This window comes from Bos taurus, chromosome 23 (assembly GCF_002263795.3).
Source record: "Bos taurus isolate L1 Dominette 01449 registration number 42190680 breed Hereford chromosome 23, ARS-UCD2.0, whole genome shotgun sequence".
Lineage (NCBI taxonomy): Eukaryota > Metazoa > Chordata > Mammalia > Artiodactyla > Bovidae > Bos > Bos taurus.
This window is the reverse complement of record NC_037350.1, coordinates 42,868,397-42,893,029: the sequence shown is the minus strand read 5'-3', so window position 1 is coordinate 42,893,029 and position 24,633 is coordinate 42,868,397. Positions and strand designations below refer to the sequence as shown.

The following is a 24,633-nucleotide window of genomic DNA, read 5'->3' as shown; positions in this document are numbered from 1 at the left end:
GGTGAAGGGTTAAACTGCCACCCAGTCCTGAGGATCACTTATTTCTAGACTTGAGTAGTAAAAGTCACGAGGTATAAATCACTGTTAGTTTTATGCTACTTACAGTTGAAAGCATCCAACTGATACAAATGTGAAAAAAAAAAAAACCAATTCTAAGTGCTCTCACTAAGTGCTCTTCTAAGTGCAGCCCACTCCAGTACTCTTGCCTGGAAAATCCCATGGACGGAGGAGCTTGGAAGGCTGCAGTCCAGGGGGTCGCTGAGGGTCGGACACGACTGAGCAACTTCACTTTCACTTTTCACTTTCATGCATTGGAGAAGGAAATGGCAACCCACTCCAGTGTTCTTGCCTGGAGAATCCCAGGGACGGGGGAGCCTGGTCTGTGGGGTGGCACAGAGTCGGACACGACTGAAGCGACTTAGCAGCAAGTGCTCTCATGGGATCACTGAGTATTTTGATTCCCCCAAGCTTCCATCTTTTCCCCACAAAGTTTTACCACTGTTTTCACAGGTAGCAGTTCTTGAGGTCTGAGCTAGACACTGCCTGATACAGCACTTCAGGTTCGTGCAGGCCATAACTAGTATAAGAGATAAGAGAACTAGTGAAAAATATCTCTGTGCTAGGTAGACACTAGCTTTCATGCTGAGGGACAAGAGGCTGCTAAGCAGCAGTTTTTCTCCTAAGGGAATGGGTGTTGAGGAGTTGGAGATGGCCGAAGTTTTTTAAAAAGCCTTCCCCAAGAAGGTGGTAAGTGCAGAAACACCATGCTGACCTGAAGCTGTTGTGTGCAGCTCTTGGGCTTTATGTTAAGCTGACTTGGAACTTCAGAATCATGAGCAATAGATCAGGGTTTACTGAAACACAGATTGCGTGCAAAAAGAAAGAAGAAATAGAACTGAAAGGAATAGTTAGGACCTTGTAAAATGTGAGCATGTATCAACTTTTTACCCCTGAGTGTTGGCCTAAAAACAGTTCCCCACGTACCTGTGACGTGCAAAACAATGGAAGCTCACTGCTCTCTATTTAAAACTTAGAGATGCTGGAGCTCAGACCCTGTGGCTGACAGCGGCCACCACAACCCCTTGCTGGGGTCCTGGTCTGATCCTCCATGGAAACTGCAGAACTAGAGTAGAAACACGGCTGCCAGCAGCACGAACAGCGAGACTCCGCTGTGGAGTGCCAGGGCTTTAGAGTCCAGCAACAACGCTGTTTTTAGAAAATGCCTTTCTTTAAAACAATTTTCTTAAAGAAATCAAAGAGCTGTGGTAAAAAGCAGGTTTTTAGTTTGCGCGCCAGACATGTGGAAGGGGAACTGAGGTGAGAAGGCAGACAGAAGACTGACGTCTGGAACTTCAGTGGCACGGTTTTCACAGGAAGGCTGCATTTGTGGGTCATTCAGGGGCTTTGAGAAACCAGATGCCCCCCCCAACCCCTCGGATCTAGTCAGTTCTTGGTGACTCCCTAACTTGAGGAAAAGGTTTCTGGTTGGAGAAAATGAAAGGGGCCCAAAATTAGTTTCCAGGCGCTCACTCATTTATCCACTCCCTCAAGCCATTCCTCTGCTTCCCTCTCGAACAGGTATCTGTCACACAGAAGCTAAGCCTGTGCAGGTGACCCAGAAAAGCCCCACCTTTCAGGGGTGGTGTTTGTGTCGAACAGGTGGGTCCTGGGGAAGGAGCGTGGAGACCCTCTCAGGACCCCTCCTCTGGTTGCTCCTGCAGCGCTTGCTTCGGTTTCTTCCAGGCCCTTTCGCAGTGGAACTCTCCCAGGCTCAGTCGCAGGGCGTGTGCTGGCAACTTCACCACCGTGAAGCTGGTCTGAGAGAACTACCCACCCCGTAAGAAGTGGAAGTGTGAGGTGCCGGCGGGTGAGTTCCCATGGTACCTTCGTCTTGCTCTTCCTGAATTTTGATCACGTAGGCCAAGAAAAGCAAACTCTTTGCTCAAGGTCATCTGATTTGGATTTCTATCACTTGTAACTTGACCTTCAGCTTTTGTAGAAACTTGCATATAAACCACATTTTCCTTCAAACAAAGAGTTAAAACACTTCACCACAAGCATGCTAATAAGAGTCTTTTGAATAAAAATTTATTTTTTAAATCAAATAACCACTTTCAAATGTATCCTGGATGCAAATCCAAATGTTTAGGTTTTAGATTTTTAAAATAATACATCATTGTTATCATATACAACTGGAAGGAAAAAAACAGTATAAACAGAGTGTAGGCAGAAGTTGTTCTAGTTTTTCATATTCAATGTGAACAGAAGAGTATTCTAATCACATAAAATTAGTATTTTATTTTAGATCATAAGAATATTAGGCCCCCTCTGTCATAGAGTACAATGTAACCAAACATTTGCTTAAGTAATGAAAGGGTTAAGGAACGATCTGGGTTATAATGAGAACAACATAAGTTATAAATCTGCAGGAAGGTTGGTATTTTCCAAATGAAACCCTGATAAAAGGCTAAACAGGCTCAAACATTTTCTATAAAGAATAAATCACTCCTGATTAACATGTTTTTGCTTCAGTGTCAGAAAAGTCACAACACATGTGATGAACGTATGTTAAGAGCCAGTTTTCGAGACGTGAGTTCCATGGTGCCGTCTATACGACATTTGTTCAGGAATGACGCCAAAATTCTCAGAACACGGCATATCGGGGGGGAGAGAGGTCCCTGCCAACGCTGACACAGCTAGTTAGCAGGAGGAGAGGCTGCGGAGGAGCCTGGGACAGAAGAGCTCGTCACTCTGCACAGCAGCAAAGGGCCACAGACCCTGCGGCTCAGGAGTCTGCTTTTCAAAGAGCTCAGAGCAAGATGGCTGGCTTGAGTCAAGCCTTTCTTCCTGAACCAGAGACTTCTCGACTGGTACTTGACATCCTTAAGTGAAAAGACGAGACCTTCAGATGTAGTTTTGTTAGCTACCGAGCTGGAAAAGTACTTAGTGGAGGGCTGAGACCAGCAAGGAAGTCAGAATTCACGTTTCCTCTAAAGAACCATACACACAAACAGGCTTGTTTATGAAGGGAACAGGAGAGGAGTCGGGCTGCAGCTTAAGCTCTTTTAAAAAGATAAAAAGCAGGGAGTGTAGAGAAGGTATGGAGGAACCTTCTGAGCGGTTCGTGCATGAACAGGAAATAAGGGCTCAGGCCACTTGACATTCAGGGTTAGGAACCTGTGCCTGGAAGGGTGATCTTCAGGACCTCACTATGGCCAATTCCCCCATGTGCTAGACGCACAGAGTTTCGTCAGGCATCTTTTCCCTTCTGAGTGCTAATGCTGAATTTCCTCTAAGCCAGCTGAGCTCAGGAACGGTCACACGGAATCCAGCCCCAGCCACTTACAGGCTCACAGACGGCCAGGCGAGCGCTGGGAAGGGTATACTTGCATTTCTGGCTCATGTGCTTTCAAATAGAATATATCTGACTAAATAGAGAACATGGTCCTGAACCGGCAGTCCGGGCCACCAAGAGGAGAGTTCGTTGTTCCCCGAGGCTGGGGAGGTGCGGGCTGGTACTTCGGAGGACTCCACTGCAGTCAGTGATGGCCCAGACCAAGCGACAGGGGTGCAGGCCCGCCCTCACTAGGAGGAATGTCACATGGAATACTGGCGGAGGACAGAAAGTCATCCAGCTGAGTGTTATCTAAAAAATATTTTATCAGAATATAAGGTCACTTTGTGAACGCATTGGTATTCGCTTTGAAACCGAACTGCGGACAGTGCTTTTTCCTCCTGGGACTTTGTTTTGTCGGAGCGTGTGTGCTCCAGGCTCCTTCTGGTTCTCCCTAATCAAAGTTATGTTGCAAAGGTGGGCTTAATGGGAGGTCACTTACTTCACTCTTTAATACTTAGGGCAATTGTTAAATGAACAGGATTTTCTGGAGAACCTTCTCTGAAAGGGACAGAATATAGTGATAAAGTACTTTTTGTGGCAGTTAAGGGAACTCTGGATCTAATTGAAAAAAGATTATTTTTCACTTTGAAACTGACACCACGAATGCCAAAGCATTTGATTTTCATACTTATCTGGAGCTCAGACTCTTTAAGTTACACAAATATTCTCAAACAAGGCAATGACTTACAAAGTTTAGAAATGGCATCCAAAGGACAGAGGACAACATTGTACCACTGTGGATGAAGAGTAATGATGGGTACTTTATTCTACCAGTGTGATCCAGAAGTCTCTATGTGGTTTTTCCACGGGACCAGGTATGCATAGATACGCACACGCATGTGTGAGAAAGACAGGAAGGAGACATCTGATGTCATCATTTCTTGAATGCTTATTCTCTTTACGGGCAGGTCATTCAAGTAAGACGGGAATGTGCATTTCCAAGCCCCTCCCAGCTGTATCTAGTAATCTGTTTTAAATGCAGAGGTAAGGTCACTATGAGAATGTCTTTAACAACCAAAGAAATCAACCCATATTAGGCTGATACCTGGCAGGACAGTTCTCTAATTTTCAAAGCCTATGACCTGAGCTTGTAATGGGCAAAGGCATCTTCATTAAAGATATTTCTGAGCAGTACCTACACTAGCTAACTATCTTAGTATTGCTACAGACATTGTGCCTTGTGCTTCCCTTGTATCGTGTACAAAGCTGAAGAAGGCCATTAGGGTGACGATCACACACGCTGAAGTTGACTTCCATGCTGAGAGTGAGCACGTTTTCTAGGGACACAGTGTCATCCCTGGAGCATTATGATAGCTCTTAAATCAAGAGGGAGAGGAGGAGGGACCGAGTAAGGGGGAAGAAGGCAGAAGAAGTCTACACACCAGGAGGATGGGACAGTCTCCATCCTAATCATAATACTTCATTAGGCAATAAGATTTTCCAGCTGGAAGGCGCATAAACAATAAGCAGAATAATAACGAAGATAATGGAAACCAAAAGGAAAAAAATCTCTCTCTGGTGTCAAGTACAGTGTAGCATGAGGCTACCAACTGACTGGACTTGAAACACAACCTCTAACACAGGGACTGGCTGATGTCAGGGTCTGGGTCAGCAGGTGAAGAAGATTCGATGCTCTTGGTTTGGTTACCGTGATTCTTCAGCACTTAGTAAAGCTCCTGGGCCTCTACATGGAGACCCCAAATCCTTGATGAGACAGAAGATTTAAAATTGCAGAGTTATACACATATTTACTATTGCTATGTCCTGCAAGTTAGACTGAGTTCACTGGTCCAGGGGAGTGGAGTCCTCCTTGCTTTGTCCACCACTCAGTTATAAAGTTAACTAAATAGAAGAGATGAAAGAAACAGTTGTGAAATTTCTTACTTCTTTGCCTTGGTTATATGTCCATCATTTGCATAAAATAAATAATATGCATTAAATTAAAAAATCAGCATTATAATTAGAAATGAGAAAAAAAAAGTACAGCAAGATTCTGGTGTTCTTAAGGCAGAACAATAGAATGCTCTTTAAATAGACACTTTATTATATCCACAGGCGATAAAATCCCAGAGCTACTGTTAGGCACGTAAATACAGATCCTGGAAGAAAAAGAACAATTGTGCACAGTATTAGTTCTATTAAATGTTACTTGCAGGAACATCATTTTACTAAAAAAAAAAACAAAAAAACAAAAAAAACACAACAGTCATTTATCCTCCAAGAAAGTAAAACCAAACCCAAGAAACCTGGCTTGTTCACTGATGTGCCACACGCCATGAAACACCTTCCTATTAAAAAACCCCACATCTAATATCGTCATCTCCAAAGGACAAATGCGTTCAATATCCAAGGAAACGTCTCAATAAATGTATAGAAGCCCAAGAATTCTGTGGTCACAAAGTAAATGCACTGGAGAAGGAAATGGCAACCCACTCCAGCGTTCTTGCCTGGAGAGTCCCAGGGACGGGGGAGCCTGGTGGGCTGCCGTCTATGGGGTCACAGAGTCGGACACGACTGAAGCGACTTAGCAGCAGCAAAGTAAATGCACATGTACCACAGAGGGACGCACCCTTTAACCCTGTGAGCAAAATTCTGCTTTTAAATACTATTCTACTTCAAAATATGGATCTAGAATGTTAAATTTGGTTAAAATAATGGTTAAGTAATTTTTTTTTGGTACGTGAATCTTTTCCCCTCTTTTGGCTCAAAAATTTCAACAGCAAAATAACTCCTTATAAGAAGTGTCACCCACTGAAAGATCACGACTCAACTATGTGTAAAACATTCCACCTTGAATGTCACTAAAAGTAATTACCAATAACTACAGTTTGATGATAGCATCTCATCAAATTTAAGATGCCATGAGTAGTAGTAAATAAAGTCAGGTACTTCACAAAGAAAGAAAAAAATGACATTAATAGTATGATACTTTATCTATTGGAAACTGTAAGATGCCTTCTAATTTCAGAGATGTTAAAGCATGAAAAAAATGTTCTAGAATCAATGAAATGCAATATCTGTCTGTGACTCAATTTATACATTTATCTTGGGAGTTCCCTAGTGGTCCAGTGGTCAGGACTCTGCACTTCCATCGCAGGGCACATGGGTTTAATCCCTGGTCGGGGAACTAAGATCGTGTGTGGCTCGGCCAAAAAACTTTAAAATTTTATTTATTTTCAGTTCATTTTAACTATCTAAATGTAAGACGGCTTACCTGCTAAATATTTAATATTATCAAGCTTGTGCGACTCAAGCATGGTTTTTAGGCCAGCAACCTCGGTGTCTATCTTTCTGTCTGTCTGTGTGACGGCCCGATCCTGCTGGGCGTGCTTTTAAAACAAAGAGATTCACAGCATTAAACCACACTGGATTTGTCCCTGAGTCCCTTCCCGACAGGGTGCAGTCAAGGTACACCCACGGTCAGATTAAGGAGACCTGGGCTTTAGCCTTGAGTTCTAGCTTCATGCTATATTCTGCTAGTCAGGGCCTTAGCTATCTCTAGGCCTGTTTCCTTCAGTTTGAAACAAAGATAAAAAGTAACATTGGCCCTGTCTTCACAAAGGCTGTTTAGAGAATCAAGTGCAATTACTGATAGAAGAAAGCTTTTATAAATTATAGGCAGCTTTACAAGTAAGATTAAGATTAGGAAGCTCGTCTGTTCTCAATGGCAATGAATATACCTCCTCCTTCTGAATTCCTCTCTGTAAAAGGTATACAAAACATGCTTTAAGGAACCCTCTTACACTGTTGGTGGGAATGCAAACTAGTACAGCCACTATGGAGAACAGTGTGGAGACTCCTTAAAAACTGGAAATGGAACTGCCATATGACCCAGCAATCGCACTCCTGGGCATACACACTGAGGAAACCAGAATTGAAAGAGACACGTGTACCCCAATGTTCATTGTAGCACTGTTTGTAATAGCCAGGACATGGAAGCAACCTAGATGTCCATCAGCAGATGAATGGGTAAGAAAGCTGTGGTACATATACACAATGGAGTATTACTCAGCCATTAAAAAGAATACATTTGAATCAGTTCTAATGAGGTGGATGAAACTGGAGCCTATTATACAGAGTGAAGTAAGCCAGAAAGAAAAACACCAATACAGTATACTAATGCATATATATAGAATTTAGAAAAATGGTAACAATAACCCTGTATGCGAGACAGCAAAAGAGACACAGATGTATAGAACAGTCTTTTGGACTCTGTGGGAGAGGGCGAGGGTGGGATGATTTGGGAGAATGGCATGGAAACATGTATATCATATGTGAAATGAATCGCCAGTCCAGGTTTGATGCAGCATACAGGATGCTTGGGGCTGGTGCACTGGGACGACCCAGGGGGAGGGGATGGGGAGGGAGGCGGGGGGGGGGGGTTCAGGATGGGGAACACGTGTACACCTGTGGCTGATTCATGTTGATGTATGGCAAATCCAATATAATACTGTAAAGTAATTAGCCTCCAATTAAATAAATTTATATTAAAAAAACAGGCTTTAAAAAAATGAATGGAATCTTAGGTAATCTAAAAGCAACAGTGCTTGCTGACACTATTTCTATTCACATTTTTAAAAAGTTTTCTTTTTTTATAATTCAAATACCAAGTGTTTTATTATGAGGCTTGGCTATACTAAGGGCCTTTATGAGTTCTTTCCCAAATATAAATAGTTAAACCAGATACATAGTTAACACCCAAAGGGTAGTGAGTTTGGTTGATGTTATAAAGGGTTTGTAACAATTCATTAATGTGAATGCGTAAAAGCATGGGAAATACTTCATTAAAAATCCCAGGGCAAGTAAGTAGTCCTCTGTGGTGAACAGTTCAGGTAATGAATAAGGAAATAAATGCGTGGAGGAGTTAAATATTCCAGAGGATGAGTCTCATGGAAGACTCTTCCAGGTTTCAGAGGTCCCAGGTAATAAGGATGGAAAAGAAGTTACACATGCCATAAATTTTAAAAATATAGTAAAAAAAACAAAACTCCATTCCTTACTTATTCTTCAATTAAAATAACTAAGTACTTTGTTAAGCACCAAAAAATTCCCATGATACTCCACTTCTGGGTATGTATACCCAAAAGAATTAAAAACAGGGACTCCAACAGATATCCACAAGTCCACAATTAGAGCGCTATTCACAATGACCGTAATAATAATCAAAATGTAGTATGTCATAAGGGAGTATTATTTAGCTTTAAGAAGGAAGGGGAGTCTGACATATGCTACAACAGGGATGGACCCTGAGGACGGAAAGCCAAGGAAGATAAGCCAGTTACGAAAGGACAAATACTGTATGATCCCACTTACACGAGGGACCGAGAGTGGTCAAATTCAGAGGCAGAGAACAGAATGACGGTAGCCAGCGGGAGGAAGGAGGAGCTAGTGCGTTTAATGGGCAGAATTTCAGTTCTGCAAGGTGAGAACTGAGTCTTTTCTTACCAGTGACACCATTTCTGTTTTTATTTCCAGCAGCTTCCTTTCGTTTAACGAATACTGAAACAAACATGTAACACAGGTTAGATTCTGATTTAGTCCTTTATTTATTCCTCTCCTCCTTCCCTGGTACCTTAAATATTCTGCTCTTAGCACTTCCAAGATATGTACCATGAGCAGTCACCCCTAGGATGAAGCAGCCTACCTGCTTTCTCCTTTTGATCTTTTTTAAATCTTATTTATATTCACTCGTTGCTTCAACATCTAGATTCCCCTTTGTCATCTCCTACCTCTCTCTCGGTTGGGTTTCTTTTCCTGTCTTTGCTGTGATGTCTCTAAGCCCCTCCCACTACTATGATAGCATCACCTGGGACCAATTTAGATGGATACTGAGTCACAGGCTTTTCAGCTTTGGGAGGGGTGAAAAAAGTAGGGTAACAATTCAATTTCGGAGCTATCCCATCTTAACTACAAACAAAATTGGCACTATTTGAAGCCTAGACAAAAGAGAAAAGACATAAAGTTGGGAAAAAAATAATTTCAAGGATTATTATTCTGTGACATAGATGCTGCCTTCTGATTATAAAACACTATGTAAATACACAGATTCAAGAAATACACTAAACCATCACATGTTGGTTTTAATTGAAAAAAAAAAAAACAAAAAACAAACCCATGTGGGCATTGTCACAATCCAATGTTATTAAGGGAATTGACTAGTTCTACTCAGAATTAAATGATATCTTGCCTTTTTTGCTATTAATGACTGTGTGATTCTGTCAATACTGAGAACAAAATCAGGCGTATTTCCTTAGTGGCAGGCATCAGGATTTGCTTAAGCAAAGAAAAATGTGTAACTTAAGTGAAGAATTTAAAAAATCCTCAATAAATTAACACTTGTTATGGGGGGAAATTAATGCTTTTTAAGTCTCTAGAAACTTTCTAGCTATAAATGTCCCCCTATGACTACCAGGGGATAGAGTATAAAAACAGCATTGCTTAGAAGTTTAAAAAAACAACAACCCAAACCCCAAACCAAGAACTACTTGCAGGACCAAAGAATGCTCATCTCCAGGGTTTCAGAGAGAGCTATGCACCAGATTACCACCAGGGGGCAGGGTGGAACGGGATTTTCTGCATCCCTTAAAATTCCAGCCTTCACTAATACTGACTCAGCCACAAGAGAAAAGACTAAATCTCGACACTGCCATGATTATAAAAGTAGCATCTATCTGGACCCATCTCCCTCTACCCCAAAGCAGTCTATAGGCTACACTTCATTTGAAACTGGCTGTAAATATCACCACAGTCAATGCTGCTAGAACAGTATTCTAAGTGTATTAAACAAAAGAATGAGAAGGTTGGATAGCTCATCTTCCTCAGTGCATGTTAAACTCATGCTAGTTGCAGACTAGTATACTGCTGTCCTGCACTTCAGAGTAATCTGAATTTAGGATTTCCAAAAAGGACTTCTCACCTAGGTTAATAAGTCACACAAATTCACTGACTTTAATCCATGCTCACAGCCCCTATCTCCCAATCTCTGAGATCTAGTTCTTCCTGACTTTGTTGCTAGAGGCATCTTCCTACATCAAGTGGATTCGGAATTCCTGCTAAGCCTATATATAACCCTTAAGGGCAAAGGTAACCAAAGGACTTTAAGTCATATGCTAGTGATCATTATATATTTCAGCAATACTAAGTGATTTCCTCTTCATGGTTAAAAGTGTTTCAAAACTAGAAAGGCAGGTAACACTGGCATAATAATTATTTAGTATATCATATGGGGGCTTCCCTGGTAGCTCAGTGGTAAAGAACCTGCCAGCCAATGCAGGAGACACAGGTTTGATCCCTGTGTTGGGAAGATCCCCTAGAGAAGAAAATGGCAACCCACTTGCCTGGGAAATCCCATGGACAGAGGAGCCTGGTGGGCTACAGTCCATGGGGTTGCAAGATAGTCAAACATGACTTAGCAAGTAAACAACAAATATATGTCATATAATATATATATATATCCCTTCTGCTTATATACAACCCATAATTTGTGGTATCTTTTTGGTAATGAAAGTTTTACTTTTCAGTTATTTTTCCTAACTGAAAATTTCAATTTAGCATGACTTAAAGAATCATTTAGAATTTGCATTTCAAAACAATGCAAAAAAACTCATTAAGATTTCTCTATTAAAAAAACTACATGAAAATAGTTTTCAAACCCTCAATTTTTAATGTAGAATTTAACATTATTTAATATTTATAATTTAATATGATTCAAGTCAGATAATCAACTTAACTTCTGCAAAATCAGGACCAGTAGAGATTTAAGTTAATATCAAAGAGATCAAAATAAAACAATTTATTCATGTCTAAGTGACAAATAGTTTAGTATCTCTGAAACAAACAAGATTCAAACTGACTTGACCAAGATTTTAATTTTAATGTTACTTTTTAAAGTCCTAATCCAAAATATAGTTGAAATAAAGAAACACCATGTGTAACAATCATATGTAGGTAAATATTTAACAGTACTTATGAACTGTAAATAACCTTAGACTTGACCAAATGTTCCATCTTGCAAAGAAATTAATTCATGTTCTATTTTTAAATAAAGAAACATACCAGTTCTTTCACTCTGCTCTTTTCTAGATTGAAGTCCAATTTGGTATCTGTTCGGACTTTGATCACTTCATCCTAGTGGGAGGGCAAACATCAAAGACAGAAAGAAATCCAAAGTAAGAGACCCAAAGCCTGTGTGGACACGAGCCTGGGTCCACTGTCTCCACTGCTCCACCGGAGGGGTCGAGGGTAGGGGCCGGGGGTGTGCAGAGTGATGGAGCTAGAAACGAGGCAGGTCAAGAGACTGGTTAAGCCATGTCTGCGGGGACTTCCTGGTTATTTATACAGATAATCCCCTTTTATGTTGAAGTCAGATCACAGTGGGTTACTGTTGCTTTTAACATCAAGATTCCCAATACAATCGCCTTGTGGAATTTATGAATCAAGCTGTTCTCTGGACAACTTTGGAAAGCAGAGATGGACTCAAGTCAAATATTAGATTCTGGTTCAAATAAAGCTTTCTGACACTCATCAAAACCTTTTTCTTATTTAACACCAATGTCCTTTCCACTCAAAAAAATCAAGTAGCTGGCATTAGTCAGCATTTTAAAATCACATGTAATTCTTTTAAAGACAGTCTCTCCTAAGAGAATGTAAGGATTCCATGTGGCTGTTTAAGAAAAATTTTATTTAAAAATGACTTCATTCCTTCTGGATCACAATTTTCTTAATGGATTTGGTTACAGACATCAGTTAACTTATTCTTTGGCTATGTTCTCAGTTAAATCTTCCAATATGTACTTTTGAGACATATCACACAAATATTTAACACAGAAGCAAGTTTTTAAGAACACATAAATATTTTGGACACTATATTTATTACTGAACTTATGTAATTATAAATGAGCAAGCAAACAGGAATGAGGATCTTACCATTACTTGTTGTTTTAACCGATGGAGTTCAAGTTTTATTTTCTAAAAAAACATTAAAAAAGAAGTCAGTCAAGGGTATGTTTGGAAGGTTAGAAGAAAAACCTAAAACTTGGTAATAAATATTACAACCTGCGTTTATGAGCAAGTTCTTCAAGTTCTTTCCTCAAGTCAACATGAATTTAGCTACATTTAGCACACAACCATAACTGAACAGCCTCAGAGGCAGAAATGATCACTGGCCATGCCAGGATGGCACTACAGTCATGGCGTGTCCTGAGGGCTTTCAATTCATGTTGAAGGCCACATACAATCAGTAACGCAACTGTCTTCAATAGTTTCACCTCCCTCCAGCGATGCTTTAGTACCTCTTTCAAGTTTCCTTTTAACTAATTCTGCCCTCAAATAAATGACTTCAAGACAGTTTCAAACTTTTATCTTTTTTTCTAGCAAAAGAAGGAATCGTTTGCTAGGTGGGTTCTTATAAGATCAAAACTAACAGGTGATCAATGAACTTCCTTCATGGGACTCTAAATACAACTAAAAACAAAAGGAAGATGTGGAGACAGTACCTATTTCAACACTGATCTCATACGCCCACACTTTAAGTAAGACATGAAGAGATATTTTACAGCACCACTTATTCATAATAACCCCAAACTGGAAACAACTCTAATATGCATCACAGTAGAATAATGTGGTGTGTTCCAATCATACTATGAACGATGAAAGAGAGTTATCTATTGCTGCAAGACACATTTGTGATTCCATTGATAAAGTCAAAACCAGTTAATGGCCATGTAAGCTGGGATGGTGATTTTTGCTGTGGGAGGAGTGACCAGAAGGGGATGACAGCAGGTCTTGGGGTGCCAGTCAAGGACCGCTTCTTCATCTGACTGACAGTCCATACTGAAAATTCACTGTGTACACTTCTTTGTACACTTTTGTGTATTCACATTATATCTCCATATCCTAATAGAAAAGCACTTGAGAAATATGAGTGGCTCTTTGGTTTTACCTCATTTTCTGATCTGAGGGCTGAAAATTCACTCTTCTCCAAAATAATCATATCTTTTTTCACGTTGGCGATCTGAGACATTATTTGCTGAAGAGTGATCTCCTGGGAAAAGAAAAACTAAACATATAACCTTGTCTGGCCTAGGAAGTCCACCTCCTACCATCCCAACTTGGGATCATCTTAATGAGAAACCAGGACGTGGGCACATAGAAAGAGGTTCAGTAAGGTATTCCTCCGTCTCGAAACGAGAAAAGAGGAAGAACTCCAGGCCAGTATCAGCACCAGATGAATCACAGTTAACAGAGTGGCAGTCAGAGGACCGCCAGCTACAATTCGGGCCACATCTCCATTTATTAAAGCATTTTGTTGTTCAGTCGCTCAGTTGTGTCTGATTCTCTGTGACCCCATGGACTGCAGCGTGCCAGGCTTCCCATCTCCTGGAGTTTGCTCAAACTCATGTCCACTGCATAGATGACTAGAAGAGTTAGTTTTCAAACTTAATGGTTCTATAGAAGTTGAAAAAATAGCTCTGAATAAATATATTTTATGCCACTCTAGCCATTTGCCTCTCGTCTATACTAAAATTGCTACATGCTGGGACTTCCCTGGTGGCTCACTAGCTCAATCTGCTCCAGAGCCCAGCAAGCTACCTGCTGCATCTTGGTGACCATATCTTTGTAGATGATATCCATGTTGGCCTCCATGATCTTGATCAAGGCAGATACGACGACTTCTGCTTGTTGAGTAGTAAACCCTAGGCAAACACACAAAGACAATTACTCAGGAGACCGTAATTGTCAGAATTTAAAAAAAGAAAAACATCCTTCATTGAAAGGGAGAAAATGCAAAGTTACACCTGCAGGTGAATGTCTGAATTCAGAAGCAGCTGGAAAGTTTAGCATGGCAAGAGGGTGGAGTCTAGTCACAGGCTGTGGTGTGTCTGTCACTCAGGACAAGCTGGGACACATGAGCATTTACACGACTGTTTCCTTACGTACAATGAGGGGTGGGGCTGACTGAGCTCTGATGTCCCTTCTAGGGGTCAAAAACCATGTTTTCAGAGAATGTCTAATGACAGGAGATAACTGCTCTGCAAGGTCAAGTGAAAAGATGCAAGACTCAAAAATACAGATATTATACAAGTTATTGCTTTCGTAATTTATGAGAGAGTCTAGGTAGCTGTTATTTTCTTCTGTGTTGTCTTATTTCTACAATGGATATGACTTCCTTAATTTTAAAGTGTATATATTAGTAAAAAATAATTACATTAAGTAGAGAAAGTTTGTTTATTTCCAGCACAAATCGGTCAAGTCAATGGCTATATAATAATAATTCAGCTGTTAATTTATTTAATGTTAAAAGACAAAATCAGTTCTTACATTTTTCCCTCCACAATCTTCCTCAATCACTAGTGAGGAAAGCCCAAATTGGAAAGAATATATTCTTTTATATTCAATAAATGACGCTGAACTGAATTACATAAAGACTCAACTTAGCAGTGCTACTATTTTTAATAACTATAGGTACTAATATATTTCACATTTAAAATTCTAATTAAAATGCTTAATTTTAAATACTTAAGATGAATAAGTACCTGGTATATAATTCTTTGTTAAATACTTTCATTTATAAGAACTTCAGAAGAATGTACTGATACTTATAATTAGTTCATGGCATATTTGTCTGGATAAAGTTATACCTGATTCAATCTGGATGAGATTAAGCATGGGACTATACTGAAAAAGAACAAAGAAACAAATTCAAAGAAGACAAAAAGACCTCCAAAAACCTATTCTTTTCACTTTATTCAAAATCCTTTTAGTTTCAATGTGTGGGTCATGAACAGCTAGCAAAAAACATCACTCAAATGTTAACAGTTTAGCTCTGGCACTGGGATTCACAGTAGTTTTTCTTGGTTCTTTTCTGTTTTCCTAATTTTAAAAAAGTCAACAAGTCTTTTGCAATTTTTAAAATTTATTAATAAGAGTTCATAATTAAACATAATTAGGCTTGGGAATTATAAAGAAAAGAAAAAGAGAAACCAAAGTGGACTTACACTGATAAGAAAAGAGATAAACTTTACAGCCTTATAATTTAGAACCACCTACAGGAGGAGAAAGGATAAGAATAGGGAGAAGTTAAGCCTGAAAACTTCTGGGATACCCAGATGCAAATGAATTCTTTGTTTTAATAGGAAAGAGAGGTGGGACAAAATCAGGGCCAGTGAGATTATGGACAGAGGACATTCTGTGAATCAGGAGACATAACTCCAGGGGAGGAAAAAAAGGATAAAGGACAGAGCATTCCCCAAGGGGTCCTTCCTGGTCTTACCCTAACCCAGCCACCATCCAGGTAAGCACTTTCACATGCTACACCCAGTGGGGTCCTTACATCACTGGTTTTGAAATAGGCAAATACTCACGGGCCAGGGTTTCAAATCAAGAAAAGTAGGAAGTACATATGTTGAAACATTCAACATCTATTATTTTTACTTTGTCAAAAATAAGTACATGGATTCTGAAAGGCAGGAGGAGAAACAAACCCCACCTTTCATGGGAGAAAGGCTTTGGGACCACTGCTGCTACCTGGCCACAGTCACGCTTAGCAAAATGAATGACGTTCTCTTAGCATCATCAGACATCCAGTCCATGTAGAGACACTCCTAGTATCTCTGGAATGTCTTTTTTACAATTGGTTACTTCGAATACAAAAGGTCCATGAAAAAAGAAAAAAGGAAAGAAAAAGAAAAGTGGAAAGACTTCTGCTTTTCAAGATAATTTTAGATGCCCCTCTTATTCTACTTTTCTTTTTAAAATTCTGAGCAGAAAGACGTGGTGGTGGAAAAGGCTGACTGTTTCAAGTTTGAGAAGAAAAAACTGTAAAAATTATCACAGAGCATGTGACAGTTTTCCCAACGTGCATTCAGGACATTACTTAACACTCACAAGGGCTCTCTGGAATTCTCTGGGAACTGAGAGGGGAGAAAGACTGTGAGGCCACGCAGCTGGAAGCTTGCAGAGCCTGAACCCAGAGCTGCTAACTAACCCACGTACGCACAGAAGGACCCACCCCATCACCGTGTTCTGGGCAGACAAAGCACATCAACACAGGGCAGCTTTTCAGATATGAACACGCATAACCGGATGGATGACTGTACTATAGCACAGACTGGTTTATTTCAAAGGCATAAGCTATGGTATCTGAGATTCTGATTGTGAGAGGATATGTGTCTATGGTTTAAAGAATTATCAATATAATATGTATTAAACTTACACTGTGCATTTGTCTAGACAAGATTAAATATGAGACTGCTACCTACATATTAAGTGTACTTTGAATAACTGCCATACATATAGGAGTAATCTTTTACATCAGTTGGTTCAACAGCAGTAAAAGAAAATGTCAAGTCTGAATATTTTTTTAAAACCACAGTAAGCTAAAATGATCAATAACTGCTGCTCCGCAACATTTTAATTTCACGAAAAATTTTAGAGCACACGAGATGCACAGGAAAAAACTGTCCCTTCTGACCTTAGACAGCTGTCCTAGGAGCCATTCCTGAGTTTTGCTGGCTTGTGTCTAATTTTTAACCTGTAACACTATACTTCCAGAGTGATGTTATACACACACACTTCACTTGGACAAAGGGAAAATGTAGGAGAAAAGTCTCAATTGTGCTGATGAAGCAAAAATGCCCTTAAACAGAGAAAAAACAAGGACTTAAAAAAATGGAGACTGATCAAAAGGCGACCTGTGGACTTCAAAGTCAAAGGGAAATACGGGAAACTAGGTAAGACCATCAGGAAGCCGTGAGGTACAGGGTATCTCGATGGCACCGAGTGGCGACTGGCAGAGGATTACCATTCTCCTCGAGCACACACACTAAGGCATGGGTGTCAAAGTAGAGCTTCCTGTTCCCAGAAGAGGTGAACTCTCTCCTTCTGCTGTCCAGCTGCAGGTTCCCAGCACTGAGGCTAAGCTCTAGAAAGGAAAGGACACTATGGTTCATAACAGGACCTGATGGTAAAAAAAAAGCAACTCAGCATCAGGAAAAAAAAAAACCACAACAACAAGGCATACCTCAAAGGCCTTTTTTTAAATTAACAACAGCTTTATTGAGACACACCTCACATGCATATGACCCACCCATTTGCAATGCATACTTCAGTTGTTTTCAGTATATTTACAGAGCTGTGCAGCTGACCCACAACTAACTTTAGAATACTTTCATCAATCCCAAAGAAATCCTAGACCCTCTAGCTACCCTCTCTCATTTCCCTACTCTGTGCCCCCCAACCTCGACAATCCCTTAATCTATTTTCCATCTCTATGAATTTGCCTACTCTGGACATTTCATTTGAATAGAATCATTAGGTATATGACGGAGAAGGCAATGGCACCCCCATCCAGTACTTTTGCCTGGAAAATCCCATGGATGGAGGAATCTGGAGGGCTGCAGTCCATGGGGTTTCTGGGAGTCGGACACGACTGAGCGACTTCCCTTTCACTTTTCACTTTCATGCATTGGAGAAGGAAATGGCAGCCCACTCCAGTGTTCTTGCCTGGAGAATCCCAGGGATGGCAGAGCCTGGTGGGCTGCCGTCTCTGGGGTCGCACAGAGTTGGACACGACTGAAGTGACTTCGCCAGCATTAGGTATATGATATCTTGTGACTGGTTCTTTCCCACAGAGTGGTATTTTCGAGGTTCACCCCACCGTGTTCTATGTCAGTATCTTATTTCCTTTTATTGCCAAATAATATTTCATTGTACAGATATACGTTTTTTTTTTTTAATGCAGTCACCAGTTAAAGGACTAACTGTATGAAGGTTCTAATTTCTCCACATCCTCAACACTGTTATTATCTGTCTTTTTTTTTTATTATAATTATCCTACTGGGTGTCAAGTGGTATCTCTCTGTAGTTTTGATTTGCATTTCCCTGACAGTTAATGATGCTGAATATCTTTTCATGTGTTTACTGGCCATCTGTACATCTTTGGAGAAATATACTTTCAGACCCTTTGCCCATTTTTAAAAACTGGGCTATCTTTTTATTACCGAGAGTTTTTTTTCTTAAATACATCTTAAGATAAGTCCAATTTATCTTTTCCTTTTGGTCCTTTTGCTTTTGGTGTCACAACTAAGAAGCCACTGGCAGATGTGAGCACAGCGATTTACATCTGTCTTCTAAGGGTTTTGCAGTTTTAATGTTCACATGTAGGTCTTTAACCCATCTGAGCGTTTTTGTATATGGTGTGAGATGGGGGTTCAACTTCATCCTTTGACATGTGGTTATCCAGTTCTCTCAGCACTATTTTCTCCCTTAAATTGTCTTGTGACTCTCATCAAACATTCAACCCATTTTAAGTGGGTGGGTTTATCTGTGGATTCTCCAGTCTCTTCCATCGATCTATATGTCTGTCCATCTGCTAGTGCCCCATTTTCTTGATTACTTGCAGCTCTGTAATAAGTTTTGACACCAGGAAGTGAGTTCTTTTTGTTCTTTTACAGGATGGTCTCGGCTATTTTGAGTCCATTGCATTTCCATACAAATTTTAGGATTATATAGTATCAATTTCTGCAAAGAAGCTACTTAGAACTGTGATAGAGATTGCATTAAATCTGTAGGTCAATTTGGGGAAGCAGTGCCATCTTAAAAATATTAAAGTCTTCCAACCATGAACATGGAATGTCTATTTATTTAGGTCTTTAATTCCTTTAATAATGTTATATATAGATTTCAGAATATAACTTTAGTGCTTTTTTTGTTGTTGTTAAATTTAAGGATTTTGTTCTTTTTGATGCTACTGTTACTGGAATTGTTCTTTAGATTTTTCAGACTGTTTATTGCTAGTATATAAAAATACAACTGAGTTTTGTTTTTGTACAGTTTGTATGTTGATCTTGTATCCTGCAATCTTGCTAAATTTGTGTATTAGCTGTGAAAGTATTTTAATGAATTTCTTAGAGTTTTTCATGTACAAGGTCATGTCATCTGTGAATAGTGATAACTTACTTCTTCTTTCACAATCTGGATGCCTTTTCATTTTCTTGCCTAACTGTACTGGCTAGAACTTGTGGCACAGTGTTCAACTGAATAGCGAGAGCAGACATCCTTGTCCCTGACCTTGGGGGGAGAATAATCTTGTCTTTCACCATTAAGTACAAAGTTCACTATGGATGTTTCAGATGTCCTTAATCAGATGAGGCAGGTTCCTCCTGATTCAGATTTGTCATGAATGGATTACGGAATTTCATCAAGTTCTTCGTTTTTTCCCATGATCGTGTGGTTTCCCTCCTTTGCACGGTGAGTGTGGTGTGCTACACACATTGATTTTTTCATAAGTGAAGCTGCTGTTCCTGAGGCGGAAGCCCACATGGTCCTGGTGTTGACTCCCTCTCACATATCGCTGGATCTGGTTTGCTAGTATTTTCATAACAGATATTTGTCTGTAGTTTTCTTTCCTTGACTTTGCAAAAGTCTACCTTTGGGGAGGGACTTCCCTGGTGGTTCAGACGGTAAAGCGTCTGTCTACAGTGCGGGAGACCCGGGTTCGATCCCTGGGTTGGGAAGATCCCCTGGAGAAGGAAATGGCAATCCACTCCAGTACTATTGCCTGGAAAATCCCATGGACAGAGGAGCCTGGTAGGCTACAGTCCATGGGGTTGCAAAGAGTCGGACACGACTGAGCGACTTCACTTTCACTTTCACCTTTGGGGAGACATGTTCTAACAATTCATATATTACCTGTTGTACGAATTTCTGTGTGTTTAACCACAGATCCAACCTGTTTTGCAAATTTGTTTCAAGATGCTCATTTGATTTTTAAAATTTTTTTGGCTGCTCCTCATGATATGTGGGATCCTAGTTCCTGACCAGGGATTGAACCTGCAGCCGCTCTACATGAAGGGTGGAGTCCTAAGCACTGAACAGCCCAGGAAGTCCCTCCCGGTGCTCATTTGAAAGAGGCAGCATAGTAATGGTTTCCTGGGTTTTGTATTCCACAAACCATAAAAGTAGTTTTAAAAAGACAGGGAACAACTGCAAAATGAACTTGTAATTTTTATCAAGAAAGGCCATTTAAACATTATAGTTTCTTATTCTTACAAGCATACTAAAACTGACAGCAAAAGAAAAAGAGAGATGGACAATATAAAATAAAAATCTTTCAATTAAATGTAATAAACATAGCTATATAAAAACCAGTCCATCCTAAAGGAAATCAGTCCTGAATATTCACGGGAAGGACTGATGCTGAAGCTGAAACTCCAATACTTTGGCCACCTGATGCGAAGAACTGACTCACTGGACAAGACCCTGATGCTGGGAATGACTGAAGGCGGGAGGAGAAGGGGACGACAGAGGATGAGATGGTTGGATGGCATCACCGACTCGATGGACACGAGTTTGAGTAAGCTCCACCAGTTGGTGATGGACAGGGAGGCCTGGTATGCTGCAGTCCATGAGGTCACAAAGAGTCAGACACGACTGAGCGACTGCACAGAACTGAATATAAAAACCTACATTTTTGTTCTTACTTGTCTAAGATGCCAGGTGTAGAAGAGTGAGAGAAGACAGAATAGTCATCTATTAATTCAGAGTTCAAAGGTTTTCTCAGGAGCTCTCCTAAACATCCTTCAGCTGATCAACTCTTATTCTCATCCCCTAAACATTCAAAGGAAATTCCAAGTAAGCAAAAATGTGACATGGACAGAACCCTACAGATCTGATGCTTTTCTGTAAGACGACAGCAGTGATTCCCAAGTTACTGGAAAGAGTGGGGTGGCTGCAGTCACAGTCTCTACCAAGATAAGGACTAGAAAACCAATAATCACTTTGTACCAAGCACCGTTTGCAGACCAACAAAACATCAAATGCAGCAACTACTGTATGTATGTGTGTGGCAAACAGTAAAAACAAAACAGAAAAACTTGAGAGTTGCTTAGATTCAAAGAAGCACTCGCCTACAGCATAAGGCCCTTGACAAGGCACACAAAGCTCATCCCAATTTAGCCCACTCACCCCTTTAGCTTTCGTTCTGGCCACCTAAGCTATTCTGTTTCCCGCACTGTCAGACTCTGTACTCCATCCTTAAGCTTGGCTTGCTCCCCTTTCTCAACTGGTAAATTTTAAGCATCTCTTTTACCCCTCTTCATCTGATCTAACAGTGTGCTAAGCACCCATTACGCTCTGGGCAGGGCATTATGCTACCCTGTAAGGTTCTCTCTGCTAACTCCTCCCAGGTAAGGGAGCAGCCTGTATTCCTTCCTTATCTGTGTTCTCAGCCCAGGACAGACAACCCCATCATAGCACTTACTACATTTATTTCCATGTCTGTGTATCATTCCAAACTCCCCAAGAGTGTTCAGTCAGTTATTTTTGTATCACTAGCATTTAGCAGAGGTCCTGGTACATTGCAGGCCAGAAATAACTTAACAAAATATGCAACTGTATGAATTCTTAGATCCAGATCTATAAACCGTCTACAAAGAAAGTTTGAGATGAACTAATTTCTCCTCTTCACCTACGGTTTTCCCTTTTCACATAAGTGAGGTCACTTAAATCTGGCACCTCTTTCTTCATCCTTTATCTCCAGCTCTGGGCAAAAACTGGCCTTTATGAGAAGAGAACCCGACACAGAACAGCCCTAGCTGGATGGCAGGTGAATGAATGAATGCACCTCTTACAGGGCTCTTTACAGGCCACCCCACCCATTTCAGAACCGTGCTGGACTGTTCCATGGGTTAGAGAGCTTAAATATATTTGTATCCAGAACTGGCTTGATGCGATTATTCTAGTACAAAATTCCTTTCTTCTAATAACAACAATCATTCATGTAATTTAAAACAATACTGCAAGCTTATTTTAAATAAATATTATCGGCTGAAAAATGGAGACGGCCTAGTCATGTGTCGCTTGACCCTCCAACCCTGGCTGATGGAAGGTGAAGTCCATCTTGCCTCCATCACAGGGCAGGGCCTAGGGACACCAGAAGCAGCTCTGGTCCACTTTTCTTTCTTTATTGTGATAACAAATTGAGGTCCAAGAACTATGAATTCCCAGAATTAATCACCAGGAAACAAGGAAACTGAGCTATGATATGTAATTCTCCTTTGGGGACGTTCTGAGTGACTTCACATGCATTGGAGAAGGAAATGGCAACCCACTCCAGTGTTCTTGCCTGGAGAATCCCAGGGACCGGGGAGCCTGATGGGCTGCTGTCTATGGGGTCGCACAGAGTCGGACATGACTGAAGCGACTTAGCAGCAGCAGCAGCAGCAGCAGCACATCAAAAGCATACACAAAAGAAGCCCAAAGTTAGCCCTGGACAGAGGAAGAAACTCAGCACAAAGTTCCTATTCATAAATCATCCTTAGGTCTGAGTAGCTCTACAGAGAATTCTGGACACCAAACAGACCACTAGGCTGAAGACCAAGAAACAAAATTCTCATTAGCTGATGGGATCATGAGAGGAAAAGAAATTACTAGTTACTAGCTTGTCAAAAAAAGAGGAACAAAAGGCAAAGGACAGAAATAAAGACTCACAATTACTGCAGCGCACTGCCAGCTGACCACTCACTTCCCAGTCTCCTACACAACTCTCCTCACGCTTTGCAAGAAACTAACCAGTTTCTTGCCCAGCCAAAGATATTCTTAAATTTCAGAAGCAACCAACATTTACCGAGCATTTCTGTTGAGGAAAACATTTTTTAAATAGCCATCAGTGTGGTTAGGGAGAGCCACTGATGTATATGTATAGATTCCCCAAAGTTAGACTTTTGCTAATAAATAACGATTACCCCAAATGATTTTTTTTTTAATCAACAGTTTTCAATCTAGTACACTGAGTCTGCTTGGACTTTCCTCATCTCATACAAGGGAGTGATTGATCTCACGTTCTCAAAGAATTTAATCAAATGCCAACTTCTCAATGAAGCTTATTACGAGGACTCCATTTAAATGAATAACTGGAGGACCACTCCACTTCCCAACATTTACCCCCTCTATTTTTTCCGACACCATTGATCAGATGTTATTATATACACATATATAGTTGTATATAATATATATATTTATATATTATAACATGTTATTATATTATATATATATAATCTCCTTTGCTAGAATTAAGCTCCAAGAAGGAAAAGAGTTTGCTGACCGATACACCCTGAGTACTTAGAAAAATGCCAGGCAGAGCAACGAACCAAAAGAGGGTCTGAAATTAAACTGTGAAACAATCCCTTCGTCTCCTATAGCTTCGCACCTCCCATCGCAAGCCTACTACACGCCGTGTGTGCACCCGACCCGGGGGATCTGCAGAAGTACGCACCCCCTTCCCGCAGCCATCAGTCACAACCTGCGCCGGACACCGGGCGCCCGCCTCCCGGAAGGGTCGGACCCTCCCGTGTGGGGAAGCCCAGGTTAGCGCGTGGCCCAGACGTCTGACCGGACAGTCCCCCGCCCGGGAGGAGACCGGCGACCTCGGCCGGCCTGCCCAGCTCCCGCCGCCCCGGCCCGGCTCTCACCTCTCCTGGAGGACGCCAGGGCGGCCACCCGGCCGAGGCACCGGGGGAGCGCGCCCGCCGCACCCGCGAGGCCCGGGGCCAGGCCCGGCTGGCTTCTCCACACGCCGCCGCGCCCGGCCGGGGGGCCCGGAGGGGCCGGGGGGCCGGCGCGCGGGCGCTCCCAGTCCGCGGGCGGCCGGCGCGAGGCCGCGGCCGCCCGGCGCGGGCAGGGCACCAGCAGGAGGAGGAGCAACGGGGAGGCGCGTGCCGCGCCGCCGCGGGCCGCCTGGGCGCCCGGGCGCAGCGCCCCCGGACCGCCGGGTAACGCGGGCAGGAGGCGGCGCGCGGGGTTGCCGCGGCCGCCCGGACCTCCAACGCGGCCGGCGGCCAGGAGGGGCAGGAGCCGCCGGCGGCTGGGCGGGCACTTCGGCCTCTCGGCCGCGATGGAGCCGCAGTCCATCCCCGACGCGGTCACTGGCCCGGGAGCGCGCTCATGCCAGTTACGCGCGGCCCCCGCCCGACACCTACGGCAAAAGCGAGCACGGGCGGCGGCGCCGAGCCCGCCCTTTCCTGCCCGCCAGGCGAGGCTCGGGGCCCGCGCCGGGGGCGGGGCTGTGCGGGTAGGCGGGGCTCCAGGCCTGCGCCGGGGGCGGGGCAGGGCCGAGGGGCGGGGCTCCGGGCGCGCGCTGGGGGCGGGGCCGGGCTCGTCTACCGGAGCCAGCACCCTAAGAGAGGCGAGTCTTTAGTTTAGTTTAGTCGCTCAGTCGTGTCCGACTCTTTGCGACCCTA

The 24,633-nt window shown here is 42.0% G+C and overlaps 1 protein-coding gene and 1 long non-coding RNA gene across 3 annotated transcripts; one reads left to right on the top strand and one right to left on the bottom strand.

Moving 5' to 3' along the window:
- Positions 1–1,563: 1,563 nt before the first annotated feature.
- On the top strand, positions 1,564–2,961 carry LOC132343652 (uncharacterized). The gene is made up of 2 exons (XR_009492587.1): positions 1,564–1,659; positions 1,744–2,961. It is a non-coding gene; the product is annotated as an uncharacterized lncRNA (long non-coding RNA).
- Positions 2,072–24,387, bottom strand: MCUR1 (mitochondrial calcium uniporter regulator 1). Of its 2 annotated transcripts, none has more exons than XM_024983732.2 (9): positions 23,866–24,387; positions 17,199–17,318; positions 13,988–14,091; positions 13,338–13,439; positions 12,323–12,364; positions 11,453–11,524; positions 8,843–8,896; positions 6,612–6,726; positions 2,072–3,646 (listed from the first exon to the last, which is right to left on the bottom strand). In XM_024983732.2, the coding sequence occupies exons 1-9, from the start codon at positions 24,302–24,304 to the stop codon at positions 3,540–3,542; spliced, it is 1,155 nt and encodes a 384-aa protein (XP_024839500.1). In that variant the 5' UTR covers positions 24,305–24,387; the 3' UTR covers positions 2,072–3,539.
- Positions 24,388–24,633: the final 246 nt, after the last annotated feature.